Source organism: Ovis canadensis, chromosome 5 (genome assembly GCF_042477335.2).
Source record: "Ovis canadensis isolate MfBH-ARS-UI-01 breed Bighorn chromosome 5, ARS-UI_OviCan_v2, whole genome shotgun sequence".
In the NCBI taxonomy this organism is placed as follows: Eukaryota; Metazoa; Chordata; class Mammalia; order Artiodactyla; family Bovidae; genus Ovis; species Ovis canadensis.
The window spans coordinates 17,826,825-17,844,347 of NC_091249.1; the positions used below are offsets into that span (position 1 = coordinate 17,826,825).

Here is a 17,523-nt window from a genome sequence, read left to right on the forward strand (position 1 = left end):
CCTAGAAAAATGCTAACGAGACAGAGATAAATAATTCATCAGATGAGTTCAAAGTAAAAGTAATAAGCTAAGTGAACTTGGGAAAAGAATAAACAGAGTGAGAATCTTAACAAGGAACTAGAAAATTTAAAAAGGACCAGTTAGAGCTGAAGAAAACAATAACTAAAATGAAAAATTTACGAGAAGGGAATAACATCAGACTAGGTAATACAGAAGAATGTAAGATAGAACTAATGAAATCATCCAATCAGAACAGAAAAATGAAAATAAATTTTAATGAGGATAGTTTAAGTGACCTCTAAAATAATGTCAAGTACACTAATATTTGCCTTTAGGGGTTCCAAAACAAGAGAGAGAAAAGGGTAGGAAGTGAAGTTGATGAAATTACAGCTCAAAAATTCCTGAGGCTGAAGAAGGAAATATTTTCCAGGTATAGGAAGCACAGAGTCCCATACAAGATGAACCCAAAGAGATTCACACTAAGACATACCATAACTAAACTGGCAAAAGTTAAAGATAATGAGAGAATTTTAAAGGCAGCAAACGAAATACAAATAGTCACATATAAAGGAATTCCCTATAAGGCTATATGTGGTTGTCCTGCACAAATTTTGCAAGCCAGAAGGGAGTGGCATGATATATTTATTTAAAGTACTGAAAGTAAGGCTTCCCTGGTAGTCCAGTGGCTAAGATTCCACACTCTGAATGCAGGGGTCTCAGGTTCAGTCCCTGGTCAGGGAAGTAGATCCCACGTGCTGCAACTAAGAGATAGCATGCCACAACTAAAAGATTCCACATGCCACAACCGAAGATCCCAGATGCTGCAACCAAGACCTGGCACAGCCAAGTAAAAAAGTAAATAAAAACAAATATTCAAAAAAGTACTGAAAGGGAAAAACGTACAACCGAGGATACTCTACCCACCAAGGTTATCATTCAGAACTGAAGAAGAGCTGAAGATTTTTTCAGACAAGCAAAAACTAGAAGAATTCATCAATACTAAACTGATCTTATGAGAAATGCTAAAGGGTATTTAAATGGAAAAGAAAAGACTACAAGAAGTAAGAATTTATATGAAAGGGGAAAATATCCCACTAGTAAAGGCAAATATATATTAATAGCAAAGGCTGTTGTTAAACATTTAAACTAACAGGAAGGTTTAGAGGCAAAAATTTTTAAATCAACTATAATGACTGAGCATGAGATGTTTGGATGGCATCACTGACTCGATGGACATGAGTTTGAGCAAGCTCCGGGAGTTGATGATGGACAAGGAAGCCCGGCATGCTTCAGTCCATGCAGTCACAAAGAGTTGGACACAACTGAGTGACTGAACTGAATTGATAACTATAATAAACAAGGAATAGACATGAAGATATGAAAAACACAAAACACTGGTGAAAGCAGTAAAAAAAAAGATCATTTAGAATGTGCTTGAATTGAATTGACTATGAGTTTGAACCAGTAAATATAGTCATAGATCAAAATAAATGGTAACCACAAATCAAAAACCTACAATAGACACACAAAAACTACAGAGAAAAGGATACTAAAGAAAACCGTCAAACCACAAGGGAAGAGACAAAAAAAAATAACAGAGAAGAACTAAAAGACAACAAGAAAACAAGTAACAAAATGACAACAAGTCCATACCTATCAATAATCACTTTAAATATCAATACACTAATGTTCCCACCAAAAGACAGAAAGGGGCTAATTGGATGAAAAACAAGACTCGTCTATATTTAGCCTACAAGAAACTCACTTCAGAGCTAAAGACACACAGAGACTGGAAGTGAGGGGATGGAAAAAGTTTTTCCACACAAATGGAACCAAAAAGAATGCTGGGGTGGCAGTACTGACAACAGAAAAAGAAGACTTTAAAGAAGAGTCTATGACAAAAGGCCAAGAAGGGCATTATACAATAAAGGGATCAATCCAAGAAGAGGATATAATGTTTGTTAACATTCATGCACCTAATATGTATGTATATCAGTTGCTCAATTGTGTCCAACTCTGCGATCCCATAGTCTGTAGCCACTCAGGCTCTTCTGTCCACGGAATTCCCCAGGCAAGAAAATTGGAGTGGGTAGCCATTCTCTTCTCCAGGGGATCTTCCCAACCCAGGAATCGAACCTGGGTCTCCAGCATCACAGGTGGACTCTACTGTCTGAGTCACCAGGGAAGTCCATGCACCCAATATAGTACTGTGCTGTTTCTGGATGGAATGTTCTATAGACAGCCATTATGTCCATCTGGTCTAACGTGTCATTTAAAGGCCATTGTTTCTTTATTGATATCTGTCTGGTTGTACCTGGGGTGTTATAGTCCCCTACTATTATTTTATCATTGCCAACTTCTCCCTTTCAGTCTGTTAGTATTTGTTTTATAGATTTAGTTTAACAAATTTAAGAGGATAGAAATTATATCAAACCTCTTTTCTGACCATAAAGATATGAAACTAGAAATCAATTACAGGAAGAAAAATAGTAAAACACAAACGCATGGAGACTAAACAACATGCAATTAAAAAGCAATGAGTAAATGAAGAAAGCAAAGATGAAATCAGAAAATACCTCAAGACAAAAATAAAACCAATTTTTCAAGATCTATGGTATGCAGCAGAAGTAAATCCAAGAGGGAAATTTATACCTGTAGAAACAAGAAAAATCTCAAACTACATACCATCTAAAGGGATTAGAAAAAGAAGAAAAACAAAACCCAAAGTCATTAGAAGAAAGGAAATAATAAAGGCCAGAATAGAAAAGAATAAAATATAGAAAAAAATAGAAAAGATCAATGAAACCAAGAGCTATATTTTGAAATGATAAAGAAAATTAATGTGTTTAACCAGGTTCAATAGGGAAAAAAAGAAAGAGGACCCAAATAAACAAAATGAAAGAGGAAAAATTATAAATGATATCACTACTGCTGCTGCTAAGTCGCTTCAGTTGTGTCCAATTCTGTGCGACCCCATAAATGGCAGCCCATCAGGCTCCACTGTCCCTGGGATTCTCCAGGCAAGAACACTGGAGTGGGTTGCCATTTCCTTCTCCAATGCATGAAAGTGAAAAGTGAAAGTGAAGTTGCTCAGTAGTGTCCAATTCTTAGCGACCCCACGGATGCAGCCTACCAGGCTCCTCCATCCATGGGATTTTCCAGGCAAGAGTACTGGAGTGGGGGTGCCATTGCCTTCTCTGAATGATATCACAGAAATACAAAAAAAATTAGAATACTATGAAAGTTATATGCCAACAAATTGGACACCCTAGGAAAAAGTGGATACTTTGCAAAAAAAAAAAATGCAACCTTCCAAGACTGAATCAAGAAGAATAGAAAATCTGAAGAGACTGATCACTAGTAGTGAAACTGAATCAGTAACGCAGAACTCCCAGGACGTGAAAGTCAAAGACTGAACAGCTTCACAGCTGAAGAGTTAATGCCTATTGTTCTCCAACTATTCAAAAAAATTGAGGAGGAAGAAACACTATTGAATTCATTCTGCAAGACCACCATTTTCCTGATATCAAAAACAAAGACATTATAAAAATGAAAACTACTGGACAATATCCTGATGAATATAGATTAAAAAAATTCTCAGTGTCTTAGCCAACTGAATTCAACAGTATATAAAAAAATCAAACTATGATCAAAAGAAATTAATTACAGGGATGCAAGGATGGTTCGATATCTGCAGATGGTTCAATATCAATGTGATATACCACATTAACAAGTGCTAAGTCACTTCAGTCATGTCTGACTGTTTGCAACCCCATGGACTGTAGCCTGCCAGGTTTCTCTGTCCATGGGGATTCTCCAGGCAAGAATACTAGAGTAGGTTTCCATGCCCTCCTGCCACATTAACAAAAGGAAAGATAAAAATCACAATATCATCTCAATAGACACAGAAGAAGCATTTGACAAAATTCAAAATCCATTTATGATAAAAAAAAACTCCCTTCAGAGTTAGTATATAGAGGACATATCTCAATATAATAAAGGCTAATTATGAGAAACCAACAGCTAATGCCATGCTCAATGCTGAAAAGCTGAAAGGTTTTCCTCTAAAATCAGGATTAAGACAAAGATGCCCAATCTTTCCTCTTTTGTTTGACATAGTATTGGAAGTCCTGTGGGAAAGATTGAAGGCAGGAGGAGAAGGGGATGACAGAGGATGAGATGGTTGGATGGCATCACTGACTCGATGGACATGAACTTGAGCAAGCTCCAGGAGTTGGTGATGGACGCAGAAGCCTGACATGCTGCAGTCCCTGATGTTGCAAAGAGTCGGATGCAACTGAGAAACTGAACTGATTGACTGACTGGAAGTCCTAGTTACAGAGGCCAACAAGAAAAAGAAATAAAAAGTATCCAAACTGGAAGGGAAGAAGTAAAATGGTCATTATTTCAGATGACATGATGTATACAAAACCCTAGATAGTATATTCGAAAGCAGAGACATTACTTTGCTGACTAAGGTCTGTCTAGTCAAGGCTATGGTTTTCCCTGTGGTCATGTATGGATGTGAGAGTTGGACTGTGAAGAAGGCTGAGCGCCAAAGAATTGATGCCTTTGAACTGTGGTGTTGGAGAAGACTCTTGAGAGTCCCTCGGACTGCAAGGAGATCCAACCAGTCCATTCTGAAGGAGATCAACTCTGGGATTTCTTTGGAAGGAATGATGCTAAAGCTGAAGCTCCTTGGCCACCTCATGCAAAGAGTTGACTCATTGGAAAAGACCCTGATGCTGGGAGGGATTGAGGGCAGGAGGAGAAGGGGACAACCGAGAATGAGATGGCTGGATGGCATCACTGACTCGACGGACATGAGCCTGAGTGAACTCTGGGAGGTGGTGATGAACAGGGAGGCCTGGCATGCTGTGATTCATGGGGTCGCAAAGAGTCGGACACAACTGAGCGACTGAACTGAACTGAAACATATATATACACACAGATATGCTGTGATCCACACAGTCAAAGGCTGTATAAACAACTGTGGAAAATTCTTAAAGAGATGGGAGTATCAGACCACCATACCTGTCTTCTGAGAAACTTGTATGTAGGTCAAGAAGCAACAGTTTGAACTAAACATGGGGCAACTGACTGATTCAAAATTGGGAAAGGAGTGTATATTATCACCCTGCTTATTTAACTTATATGCAAAGTACATCATGCAAAATGCCAGGCTGGATGAATCACAAACTGGAATCAAGACTGCTGGGACAAATATCAACCACCTCAGATATGCAGATGATACCACTCTAAGGGCAGAAAGCAAAGAAGAACTAAAGAGTCTCTTGGTGAGGGTGAAAGGGGAGAGTGAAGCAACCTAGGTGTCCATCAGCAGACAAATGGATAAGAAAGCTGTGGTACATATACACAATGGAGTATTACTCAGCCATTAAAAAGAATACATTTGCATCAGTTCTAATGAGGTGGATGAAACTGGAGCCTATTATACAGAGTGTACCCAGAAAGAAAAACACCAATACAGTATACCTATGCATATATATGGAATTTAGAAAGATGGTAATGATAACCCTGTATGTGAGATAGCAAAAGAGACACAGATGTATAGAACAGTCTTATGGACTCTGTGGGAGAGGGCGAGGGTGGGATGATTTGGGAGAATGGCATTGAAACATGTATAATATCATGTGTGAAATGAATCACCAGTCCAGGTTCAATGCATCACAGGATGCTCAGGGCTGGTGCACTGGGATGACCCAGAGGGATGGTATAGGGAGGGAGGTGGGAGGAGGGGCTCAGGATGGGGAACACGTGTACACCCGTGGTGGATTCATGTTGATGTATGGCAAAACCACTATAATATTGTAAAGTAATTAGCCTCCAATTAAAATAAATAAATTTATATTTTTAAAAAAAGAAAGGGGAGACTGAAAAAGCTCTCTTGAAACTAAGCATTACAAAAACTAAGATCATGGCATCTGGCCCCATCACTTCATGGCAAATGGAAGGGATAAAGTGGAAGCAGTGACAGAATTTATTTTCTTGGGCTCTGAAATCTCTGTGGGTGGTGGCTGAAGCCATGAAATTAAGACATTTACTCCCTGGAAGGAAAATCATGACAAACCTAGACAGCACGTTAAAAAGCAGAGACATCACTTTGCCAACAAAATCCGTATGTTTCTAGTAGTCTTGTACAAATGTGAGAGTTGGACCATAAAGAAGGCTGAGCATTAAAGAACTGATGCTTTTGAACTGTGGTGCTGGAGAAGACTCTTGAGAGTCCCTTGGACTGCAAGGAGATCAAACCAGTCAATCGTAAAGGAAGTAAACCCTGAATATTCACTGAAGCTTTAGCTCCAATACTTTGGCCACCTGATGCAAGGAGCCAACTTACTGGAAAAGACTGAAGGCTAAAGGGGAAGGAGGCAGCAGAGGATGAGATGGTTAGAGAGTATCACTGACTCAATGGACATGAATCTGAGCAAACTCTGGGAGATAGTGAAGGACAGAGGAGCCTGGCATGCTGTTGTCCATGAGGTTGCAGAGTCAGACATGACTTAGTGACTGAACAGCAACAAATATGTGTGTGTGTGTGTGTGTGTGTATGCATATATATATATATATATATATATATATATATATATATATATATGGCTCAGCAGTAAAGAATCTGCCTGCAGTGCAGAAGACCTGGGTTTGATCCCTGGATTGGGACAATCCCCTGGAGGAGGGCATGGCAATGTACACCAGTATTCTTGCCTGGAGAATTGCCATGGACAGAGGATCCTGGAGGGCTGCAGTCCATGAGGTTGCAAAGATTTGGACACAACTGAGTGACTAAGCACAGCACAACATGGTCATACTACCCAAAGTCATTACAGATTTAATGCAACCCTCACCAAAATACCCATGATATTTTTCACAGAACTAGAACAAATAATTCTAAAATTTATATGGAGTTGTACACACACACACAAATAGCCAAGGCAATGTTGAGAAAAGGGAACAAAGTTATAAGAATCATGGTGGCTGACTTCAGACTATACTACAAAGTTTCAGTACGCAAACAGTGTGGTACTGGCACATAAAATAGGCACATAGATCAATGGAAAACAATAGAGGACCCAGAAATAAATCCACACACTTACGGTCAATCAATCTACAACAAAACAGGAAAAATATACAATGGGGAAAAGGCCATCTTCAATAAATGGTGCTGGGAAATTGGAATAGCTGCATGTAAAATAATTAAAACATTTTCTCATACCACATATGAAAATAAATTGAAAATAGATTAAAGACTAAAATGCAAGACCTGAAACCACAAAATTCCTAAAAGGGAATATATGCAGAACACTCTTTGACATGAATTATAGCAATAGTGTTTGGGGCTGGTCTCTTTAGGAAAGAAAGGAAAATAAAAAAATAAACAAATGAAATCTAGTTAAACTCAAAAATTTTAGCATGGTAAAGGATACCACTAAGAAAGTTACAAAATGAAAAGACATCCTACTGAATGAGAGAAAATATTTGCAAGTAATATGTCCTATAAGTGTTACTATCCAAAATATATAGTGGCTTATACAACTCTCTCTATATTTATATCTATATCTATCTATATGTATATCTCTTATCTATCTAAGTTCAATTTCGGAATGGACAGAAGACTTGAACTGACATTTTCCCTGAGGAGACACACAAATGGCCAATAGGCACATGGAAAGATGCTCAACACAGCTAATCATCAGAAAAATGCAAAGCAAAACCACAGTGAAATACCACCTCACACCTGTCAGAATGGCTATCATCCACAAGATTGTGTTAATAAAGACCATCAATGAAGCGGAACAGAACAGAAAAAAAGAAAATATATAGATAAAGATGGTTTAAGATGACACCATCCCCGCAGAAAACCAAGAGGAACTAAAGAGCCTCTTAATGAAAGTAAAAGAGAAGAGTGAAAAATTTGGCTTAAAACTCAACATTCAAAAAATGAAGATCATGGCATCTGGTCCCATCATTTCATGGCAAATAGATGGGGAAACAATAGATATAGTGATAGACTTTATTTTCCTGGGCTCCAAAATCACTACAGATAGTGACTGCAGCCATGAAATTAAAAGACGGTTGCTTCTTGGAAGAAAAGCTATGACAAACCTTGGCAGTATACTAAAAAGCAGAGACATTACTTGCTGACAAAGGTCCATACAGTCAAAAAACTATGGCTTTTCCAGTATGTATGGATGTGAAAGTTGGACCATAAAGAAAGCTGAGCACCAAAGAATTGATGCTTTTTTAAAATTTTATTTATTTTTTAATTGAAGGATAATTGCTCTACAGAATTTTGTTGTTTTCTGTCAAACATCAACATGAATCAGCCATAGGTATATATACGTCCCCTCCCTCTTGAACCTCCCTCCCATTTCCCTCCCCATCCCACCCCTCTTGAGTTCCCTGGGACATACAGCAAATTTCCATTGACTATTTATTTTACATATGTGAGAGTTGGATGGTGAAGAAAGCTGAGCACCAAAGAACTGATGCTTTTGAACTGTGGTGTTGGAGAAGACTCTTGAGAGTCCCTTGGACTGCAAGGAGATCCAACCAGTCCATTCTAAAGGAGATCAGTCCTGGGTGTTCATTGGAAGGACTGATGTTGAAGCTGAAACTCCAATACTTTGCCCACCTCATGCAAAGAGTTGACTCATTGGAAAAGACTTTGATTCTGGGAAAGATTGAAGGTGGGTGGAGAAGGGGATGACAGAGAATGAGATGGTTGGATGGCATCACCGACACAATCAATGGACATGGGTTTGGGTGAACTCTGGGAGTTGGTGATGGACAGGGAGGCCTGGCGTGCTATGGTTCATGGGGTCACAAAGAGTTGGACATGACTGAGAGACTGAACTGAACTGAACTGACTGTAAGTTTCCATGTTACTCTCTCCATACATCTCACCCTCTCCTCCCCTCTAAAAGAATTCAGAATAATGATAGTAAAGATGATCAAAAACCTTGAAAATAGAATGGAGAAAATGTAAGAATCAATTAACAAAGACCTAGAAGAGTTAAAGAATAAACATACAAACAACACAATTACTGAAATTAAAAACACTCTAGAAGGAATCAATAGCAGAATATCTGAAGCAGAAGAATGGATCAGTGAGCTGGAAGATAAAATGGTGGAAATAACTGCTGAAGAGCAGAATAAAGTAAAAAGAATTAAAAGAACTGAGGATAGCCTCAGAGATCCCTGGGACAAGATTAAACGCACCAGCATGACAGGGAACCCACAATGAGAAGAGACAGAAATGGGGGCAGAGAACATATCTGAAGAAATAATCGCTGAAAAATTTCCTAACCTGGGAAAGGAAACAGACATCAAGTCCATGGGGCACAGAGTTGGCCCACACAGGATCAACCAAAAAGGACCACACCAAGACACACTGTGATTAAAATGGCAAAAATTAAGGACAAAGAGAGAATATTGAAAGCAGCAAGGGAAAAGCAACAAATTACATACAGGGAACTCCCATAAGGTTATCAGTTGATTTTCAGCGAAACTCTGCAGGCCAGAAGGGAATGGCATGATTAACTTAAAGGGGTGAAAGGGAAAAACCTACAACCAAGAATAATCTACCTAGCAAAGTTTTCATTCAGATTTGATGGAGAGATTGAAAGTTTTACGGATGAGAATAAAAGAGTTCAGCACCACCAAACCAACTTTACAAGAAATATTAAAAGGACTTCTCTAAGTGAAAAAAAAAAAAGCCACAACTAGAACATGAGAATTATGAAAGGAAGAAGCTCATTGGTAAAAGCAAATACATGTGAAGATAGTAAATCAAACACATACAAAGCCAATAAGAAGGTTAAAAGACAAAATGCCAAAACTATATTCACAATAAGTAGTTAAGAAATACATGATCAAAAAGAAGTAAATATATAAAAACAATAATCTTGAAGAAAGGGGAGTAAATATGCAGTGTTGTTAAAAATACATTTGAAAATAAAAGATCAGCAATGTAAAATAATCATGGGTATTATAGAAGAATTATATAAACCTCATGGTAACCACAAAGAAAATCTATAATAGATAGATAGACACACAGAAAAAGAAAGGAATCCAAGCAAAATGCTACATATAGCCATCAAATCATGAGGAAATAGAACAAAGGAAGAAGAAAGGAACAAAAAAGAGCTATAAAAGCAATCCCAAACCAATGAACAAAACAGCAGTAGTTAACACCTACTTTAGATATAAATGAACTAAATTCTCCAATCAAATGACATAAAATGGATGCAAATATAAGACCCATATATAAGAGCCTACAAGAGACTCACTTCAGATCTAAACTAACCTAAGTGCCCATTAATAGATGAGTGGTTGCGAAGAGTTGACTCATTGGAAAAGACCCTGATGCGGGGAGGGATTGGGGGCAGGAGGAGAAGGGGACGACAGAGGATGAGATGGCTGGATGGCATCACTGACTCAATGGACGTGAGTCTGAGTGAACTCTGGGAGTTGGTGACGGACAGGGAGGCCTGGCGTGCTGTGATCCATGGGGTAGCAAAGAGTCAGACACGACTGAGCAACTGAAATGAAGTGAATTGAACTGAAGAAGATGTGGTACGTATATATAATGGAACATTAACCAGCCACAAAAAAGAATGAAATCTTACCATTTGCAACAACATGGATGGATCTTGAAGATATTGTGCTAAATGAAATAAGTCAGACAGAAAAAGACAAATATTGTGTGTGTGTGTGTGTGTGTGTGTGTGTGTGTGTGTGTTAGTTGCTTAGTCATGTCTGACTCTTTGCAACTCCATGGACTATAGCCCACCAGGCTCCTCTATCCATGGAATTCTCCAGGCAAGAATACTGGAGTTGGGTGCCATTTCCTTCTGCAGGGAATTTTCCCAACCCAGTGACTGAACCCAGGTCTCCTGCACTGCAGGCAGATTCTTTACCATCTGAGCCACCAAGGAAGCCCAAATATTGTATGATTTCACTTATGTGTGGAATCTAAAGAAAACAAATGAACAAACAGAACAGAGTTATAGACACAGAGAAAAAACAGGTGGTTGCCAGAGGTGAGGGGCTGGGGTAAGGAAAGAAATGGGTGAGGAAGATTAAGAGGTACAAACCTCCAGTTGTAAAATAAATGAGTCACAGGTATGAAATGTACAGTGTGTGGAATAAAATAAAAAATTATGTAATATATTTGTATGGTGACATGTTGTAATTAGACTTATTATGGTGATAATTTTGAGCTGTAGAGAAATACCAAATCACTATGTCGTGTAACTGGAACTAACATATCAATTAGACTTCAAAGACAAACTTATAGAAAAAGAGATTAGTTTTGTGATTACCAGTGGCAGGGGAGTGTTGAGGACGGAATTGGTTGAAGGTGGTCAAAGGTTATAAACTTCCAGCAGTTACAAGATAAATAAGTACCAGGGATGTAATGTGGGCTTCCCAGGTGGGTCAGTGGTGAACTGAGTCGTGTCCTACTCTTTGCAGTCCCACAGACTGTAGCCCATCAGGCTACTCTCTCCATGGAATTCTCCAGGCAAGAGTACTGGAGTTGGTAATCATTCTTTTCCCCAGGGGATCTTCCTGACCTAGGGATTGAACCTGGGTCTCCTGCATTGCAGGCAGATCCTTTACACTGCTGCTGATGCTGCTAAGTCGCTTCAGTCGTGTCCAACTCTGTGCGACCCCATAGATGGCAGCCCACCAGGCTCCCCCATCCCTGGGATTCTCCAGGCAAGAACACTGGAGTGGGTTGCCATTTCCTTCTCCAATGCATAAAAGTGAAAAGTGAAAGTGAAGTCACACAGTTGTGTCCGACTCTTAGCAACCCCATGGACTGCAGCCTACCAGGCTCCTCCATCCACGGGATTTTCCAGGCAAGAGTACTGGAGTGGGATGCCATTGCCTTCTCTGTCCTTTACACTGGGGAAGCCCAGTAAACTAGACAGAGGATTTTAAAATAGTGCTTGTCAACACCAGTGTCCATGTGATAGAATGAGCTCCCCTAAATGGTCGTGTCCAACTCTTTGCAACACCATGGACTGTAGCCTACCAGGCTCCTCTGTCCATGGGATTTTCCAGGCAAGAGTACTGGAGTGGGTTGCCATTTCCTTCTCCAGGAGATCTTCCCAAACCAGGGATCGAACCCATGTCTCCCGCATTATAGGCAGACACTTTACCATCTGAGCCACCAGGGAAGTCCTCTCTAAATGGTGCCACCAGTGTCTATGTCTGCGGGATGAGCTCCAGTTGCTTCCTACCTCTCGGGGAGACTCTCCAAGATAAGCAGGTGGATCTGACCCAGGCTCTTTTCAAATTACTACTCTGCTCTAGGTCCTGGAGCATGTGAGATTTTATATGTGCCTTTGAAGAGTGGAGTCTTTATTTCTCACAGCTTTCTGGGTATCCCAAAAGTAAGGCCTGTTGGCCTCCAAAACCAAATATTCCTGGTATAGGACCCCAGGACCGGGGAGCCCAATGTGAGGTTCAGACCCTTTATTCCTTGGGGAGAAGCTCCATGTTTGTAATTATCCTCCTATTTGTGGGTCATCCACCCAAGCGTATAGGTCTTGACTATACTATGATTTTGCCCTTCCTACCCATCTCTTTATGGTTCCCATCTTTAGTTGTAGAAAATATTCTCTGGTGGATTCCAGTCTTTCTCATCAATATTTGTTTTATCAATGACTGTAATTTATGTGTTCCAGTGAGAGGAGGTGTACTCTGCCATCTTGGCTTTATCTCCCTAATTCCAGTTTCTGTCTTTTGATTTGAGAGTTCAACCATTTACATTCAAAGTAATTATTGGTAAGGAGCAACTTACTTCTGTCATTTTACTACTTACTTTCTACACGCCTTATAGCTTCCCCCTTGCCTCATTTTCTTGCATTCTTGTCTTCTTATCATTTAGTTGATTTTTTGTAGTGAAATATTTAAATTCCCTCTTAATTTCCTTTCATGTTTACCATGGGGATTACATTTAACATTCTAAAGTTTTAACATTCTAATTTGAATTTATATCAGTTTAACTTCAATGAGAGTTTTTTTAATTAAGTAAAGCAGATGTTAAACTTTCTTAAACTGATATAAGATATCAATTTCAAATCTCCAAATCAAGTCACAGATGCAATAGTAAGCTATTAGAAGCATTTCAATTAAAATAAAAAACAAGAAAAAGAGACCTAGCAACATTTCTACTAGAGGTTCTAGTCATTGCAATAAGATAAGAAAAATTAATTAAGGATAAGATATAGAAAAGGAAGTGATGAAACAAGCTTTATCTGAAGAAAATATATTTAAAAATCTAGAACAACTAAATAATCAACTGACAAACTATTAAAAATTAGTCCTATATGGTGGGTGGAAATATTATCAATACACAGAAATCAACAGCTATGTCTGATTAGCAAATGCAATCATCACAGCACTGTTTATAAGAGCCAGGACATGGAAGCAACCTACATGTCCATCAGCAGATGAATGGATAAGAAAGCTGTGGTACATATACACAATGGAGTATTACTCAGCCATTAAAAAGAATACATTTGAATCAGTTCTAATGAGGTGGATGAAACTGGAGCCTATTATACGGAGTGAAGTAAGTCAGAAAGAAAAACACCAATACAGTATACTAACACATATATATGGAATTTAGAAAGATGGTAACGATAACCCTGTATGCGAGACAGCAAAAGAGACACAGATGTATAGAACAGTCTTTTAGACTCTGTGGGAGAGGGAGAGGGTGGATGATTTGGGAGAATGGCATTGAAACATGTGTAATATCATATATGAAATGACTCACCAGTCTAGGTTCGATGCATGATACAAGATGCTTGGGGCTGGTGCACTGAGATGACCCAGAGAGATGGTACGGGGAGGGAGGAGGGAAGGGGGTTCAGGATGGGGAACACGTGTATACCTGTGGCGGATTCATGATGTATGGCAAAACCAATATGATATTGTAAAGTAATTAACCTCCAATTAAAATAAAGGAATTTATATTAAAAAATAATAAAATAAAAAAATTAATAAAAATTAAAAATAAATAAAAATAATCTTTTATATAACCATAGAAATCCTAAAATACAAAGATTTAAACCTAGAAAGCAAGTACAAGGTCTTTATAGATAACTAGAATAACTAATATGTTTTTTCATAGGTTAAAAAAGATTATAAATTGAACTTAAAATTTTAAGAACAACTATGCTGGAAATTTGTGCTCTTGGTATACAAAATATTAGTTTCACACTCAAAGTAGATGTAACTACTTCTCTGTATACAACAAAGCCAGCCAGGAATAAAGTACAACTCCACATTGACAGAGAAACATATAGTGATTGATGCATAAAGATTCCAGTCCTCAGATATTTGCAGCCCCTTAATGGACAGAACGTGTTCTCTCCAGTAATGTCATAAAGCCATCATCCCTTCCACAAGCTCCAATAAAGGGATCCACCCTGCACTTTGTTTCTTACCTTGTCGAGAGATGTATCCCCATCCTGTAGCCCAGCAAGAAAGGTTTGAAAGAGTCAAGTCTGGGGGTGCAATACAGATGGGAAGCACAGAGTCGGAAAAAACAATGCGGGTTTTCAGCTGCACCAGAGCGATGTCACCTCCAATAGGGTGATACAATCCATATGTGGGGTGTATGATCACCCTATTCACCTCAAACCACTGTGTGTGATTGCCTGCAACCTTGAGGTCCACAAGACCCACATAGATATCAAATGCCTTAATGTTCTTATTCCTGTAGAGACAGAGAACAAAAGTACAGTGGTTCAAGCACCTGACACATGGGAAGAGGAGCTTCCATGAGCTCACAGGCCCAAGGAGTCCTGGAACATGGGGGCCTGGGTATCCAAGCTCTCAGCCAGAATGTGGGAAGTGAGTCGTTCCAGCACAGTAGGGACCTGACTGGCAGAATTGCCCCCAAAGAAGTCCTGACCTGAGTACGTGGAGGATTCAAGGACTCACCAGTATCTGCTGGATGGTGAGCTTGTCAGATGTACAGTGAGTTGCCGATGAGGATAAGTCTTTCATCACCTCTCATCTTATCATCCTAAGATGTGACTCCTCACCTCACCTCTCATCCTATTATTTTGTTCCACACCTATCTGGAAGAGCTGACGGCCCTAAAGGAGTCCTCAGTCCTGTGCAAGAAGCTGTAGTGAATGAAGCTGTGTGCTGGGTCCCACTCTCTCCCCAACTCCAAGAAGTCCCAGTCCTATGTGGTCCATGTGGTTCCTCCTGCAGCCCTAGGCCTCCATGGGAAGGGTATCCATCACCGCCCACTCACCTGTCAAAGCAGTGTGCAGCCGACAGGATCCAGTACTCATCAACGATGGACCCCCCACAGATATGGAAACCTGCATAGTGTACACTGGCCTGCCAGGGCCACTTTGTCTCAAGGGCATCCACGCCTCCCAGTATCTTCCCTTGCACATGACGCTGGCCACAGGCTGAAGGAAGAATGAAAAACGGTGTGAGTAGCAGCGGCACCAGGGTGGGCCTGGCCACGTGCAAAGTGAAGGGAGGGAGAGTGGGAGGCGTGGAAAAAGGAAAGGACCGCGCAAGGCTGGGTCTCCACCCTGGGGAGTCAGAAGCCCAGGATTCACTGGATTCACCGCCAGGACCACCGCCAACCTGGGCTTGGAGGGGTCCTACCCACATCACGGCTAAAGGCGACCTCCTCACTGGCAGGGTGCCTGTGGGCTGTGGCTGCAACCTGGGTGGGAGGCAGGAAAAACAGGAGCAGGAGGAGGCTCGGGGTCGTGGGCCAGGACTCTCCAGGCCCAGTGCGAGAGCCAGTCAGTGCTGCAGCCATGTGGGCGTGTCTCAAGGACGTCAGGGCTGGAGCGCACAACCTGTGACGCCATAAACATGCGACAGTGTCCAGGCACACGATAGTACAAAGGCGCCGCAGCACAACCAGCTGTCTCGCTCCTCAGCCAGGAGCCAGCTCTCAGTGGGCCCCCCTCCACCCCCCACCTCCCCCATCCTCACCATGGCTGGCTCTCTGTGGTTTCACTCCCTGGAGGGTGCTCAGTTAGACTCTGGGTGGTCTTGCTCCCTGGACGGTGGTGGTCTCTCTCCCTCCTTAGCTGCCTGGCTGTAGTTTCCTCCTGAGTCTCCCAACATCCAGCCAGCAAGCTTAGATTTGGTCACTTCTCAGTTGCAGCATTTCAGAGATGTACAAGCACTTTTCACACCTCTTTTTGATCATATTTGCAAATGTACCTTTGAATAAAGCAAGTTATACAGATGTTGGGGGAAAAGGGGTTGGAAAAATGCACTATAGTACTTAAGCCCCCTCTCTGGAAACCTCAGAACTCTGTTGTTGTGACAATACATAAACAAATGAATAGGACTATGTTCCAACAAACTGCATTTACAGAGAATGAAATTGGAATTTTATTTAATTTTTGCATCTCATAAAATATTTTCTTGTTTTAACCCCAAGCAATAAAAATGTACAAACTGTTCTTAGTTAAGAATGTACAAATGTACATTAGTTTAGATGTACAGAAGTAGGTAGTTTGCCAACCTCTGCTCTGTTTCTTATATTTCTTTTTTTTTAACATAGATTTTATTTTTTATAGCAGTTTTACGTTTGCAGCAAAAGTAGACAGAAGGTACAGAAGTTGTTAATGGGGAGTCAATGCATGTATCAGCATAGGCGGTATTGGGAAATCTCTGTACACTCTATTTCTTGATATTAACCCCTTGTCTTTATATATATTGCCAGAAATTTCTATTTTTTCAATGTTTCTTGTTCTTTAATATGTTTCAAGTGTGTTCATAATTGTTCAATGGAGAACTTTTATAATGGCTGCTCCTTGCCCAGTAATTCAATAGCTATGTGAGCTTGATGTTGGTGCTCATTAATAGTCTTTTCTTTTTTTAATTAATTTATTTTAATTGGAAGCTAATTACTTTACAATATTGTAGTGGTTTTTGCCATATGTTGACATGAATCAGCCACGGGTGTACATGTGTTCCCCATCCTGACCCCCCCCTCCCACCTCCCTTCCCATCCCATCCCCCTGGGTCATCCCAGTGCACCAGCCCTGAGCACCCTGTCTCATGCATCGAACCTGGACTGACGATCTGTTTCACATATAATAATATACATGTTTCAATGCTATTCTCTCAAATCATCCCACCCTTGCCTTCTCCCAGAGTCCAAAAGACAGTTCTTTACATCTGTGTCTCTTTTGCTGTCATGCATATAGGGTTATCATTACCATCTTTCTAAATTCCATATATATGCATTAGTATACCATATTGTTTTTCTTTCTGACTTACTTCACTCTGTATAATAGGCTCCATTTTCATCCACCTCATTAGAACTGATTCAAATATATTCTTTTTAATGGCTGAGTAATATTCCATTGTGTATATGTACCACAGCTTTCTTATCCATTCGTCTGCTGATGGACATCTAGGTTGCTTCCATGTCCTGGCTATTATAAACAGTGCTGCGATGAACATTGGGGTACACGTGTCTCTTTC

At 40.1% G+C, this 17,523-nt stretch overlaps 1 protein-coding gene across 1 annotated transcript in view; it reads right to left on the minus strand.

The window, feature by feature from the left end:
• Positions 1-15,835, minus strand: part of PRSS38 (serine protease 38) — a 36,773-nt gene extending 20,938 nt beyond the window's left edge. The window contains exons 1-3 of the mRNA XM_069590289.1: positions 15,676-15,835; positions 15,308-15,470; positions 14,487-14,758 (exon numbers count right to left, since the gene is read on the minus strand). Coding sequence (XP_069446390.1) covers positions 14,487-14,758; positions 15,308-15,470; positions 15,676-15,835 — 595 coding nt within the window. The remainder of the gene's footprint in view (positions 1-14,486; positions 14,759-15,307; positions 15,471-15,675) is intronic.
• Positions 15,836-17,523: the final 1,688 nt, after the last annotated feature.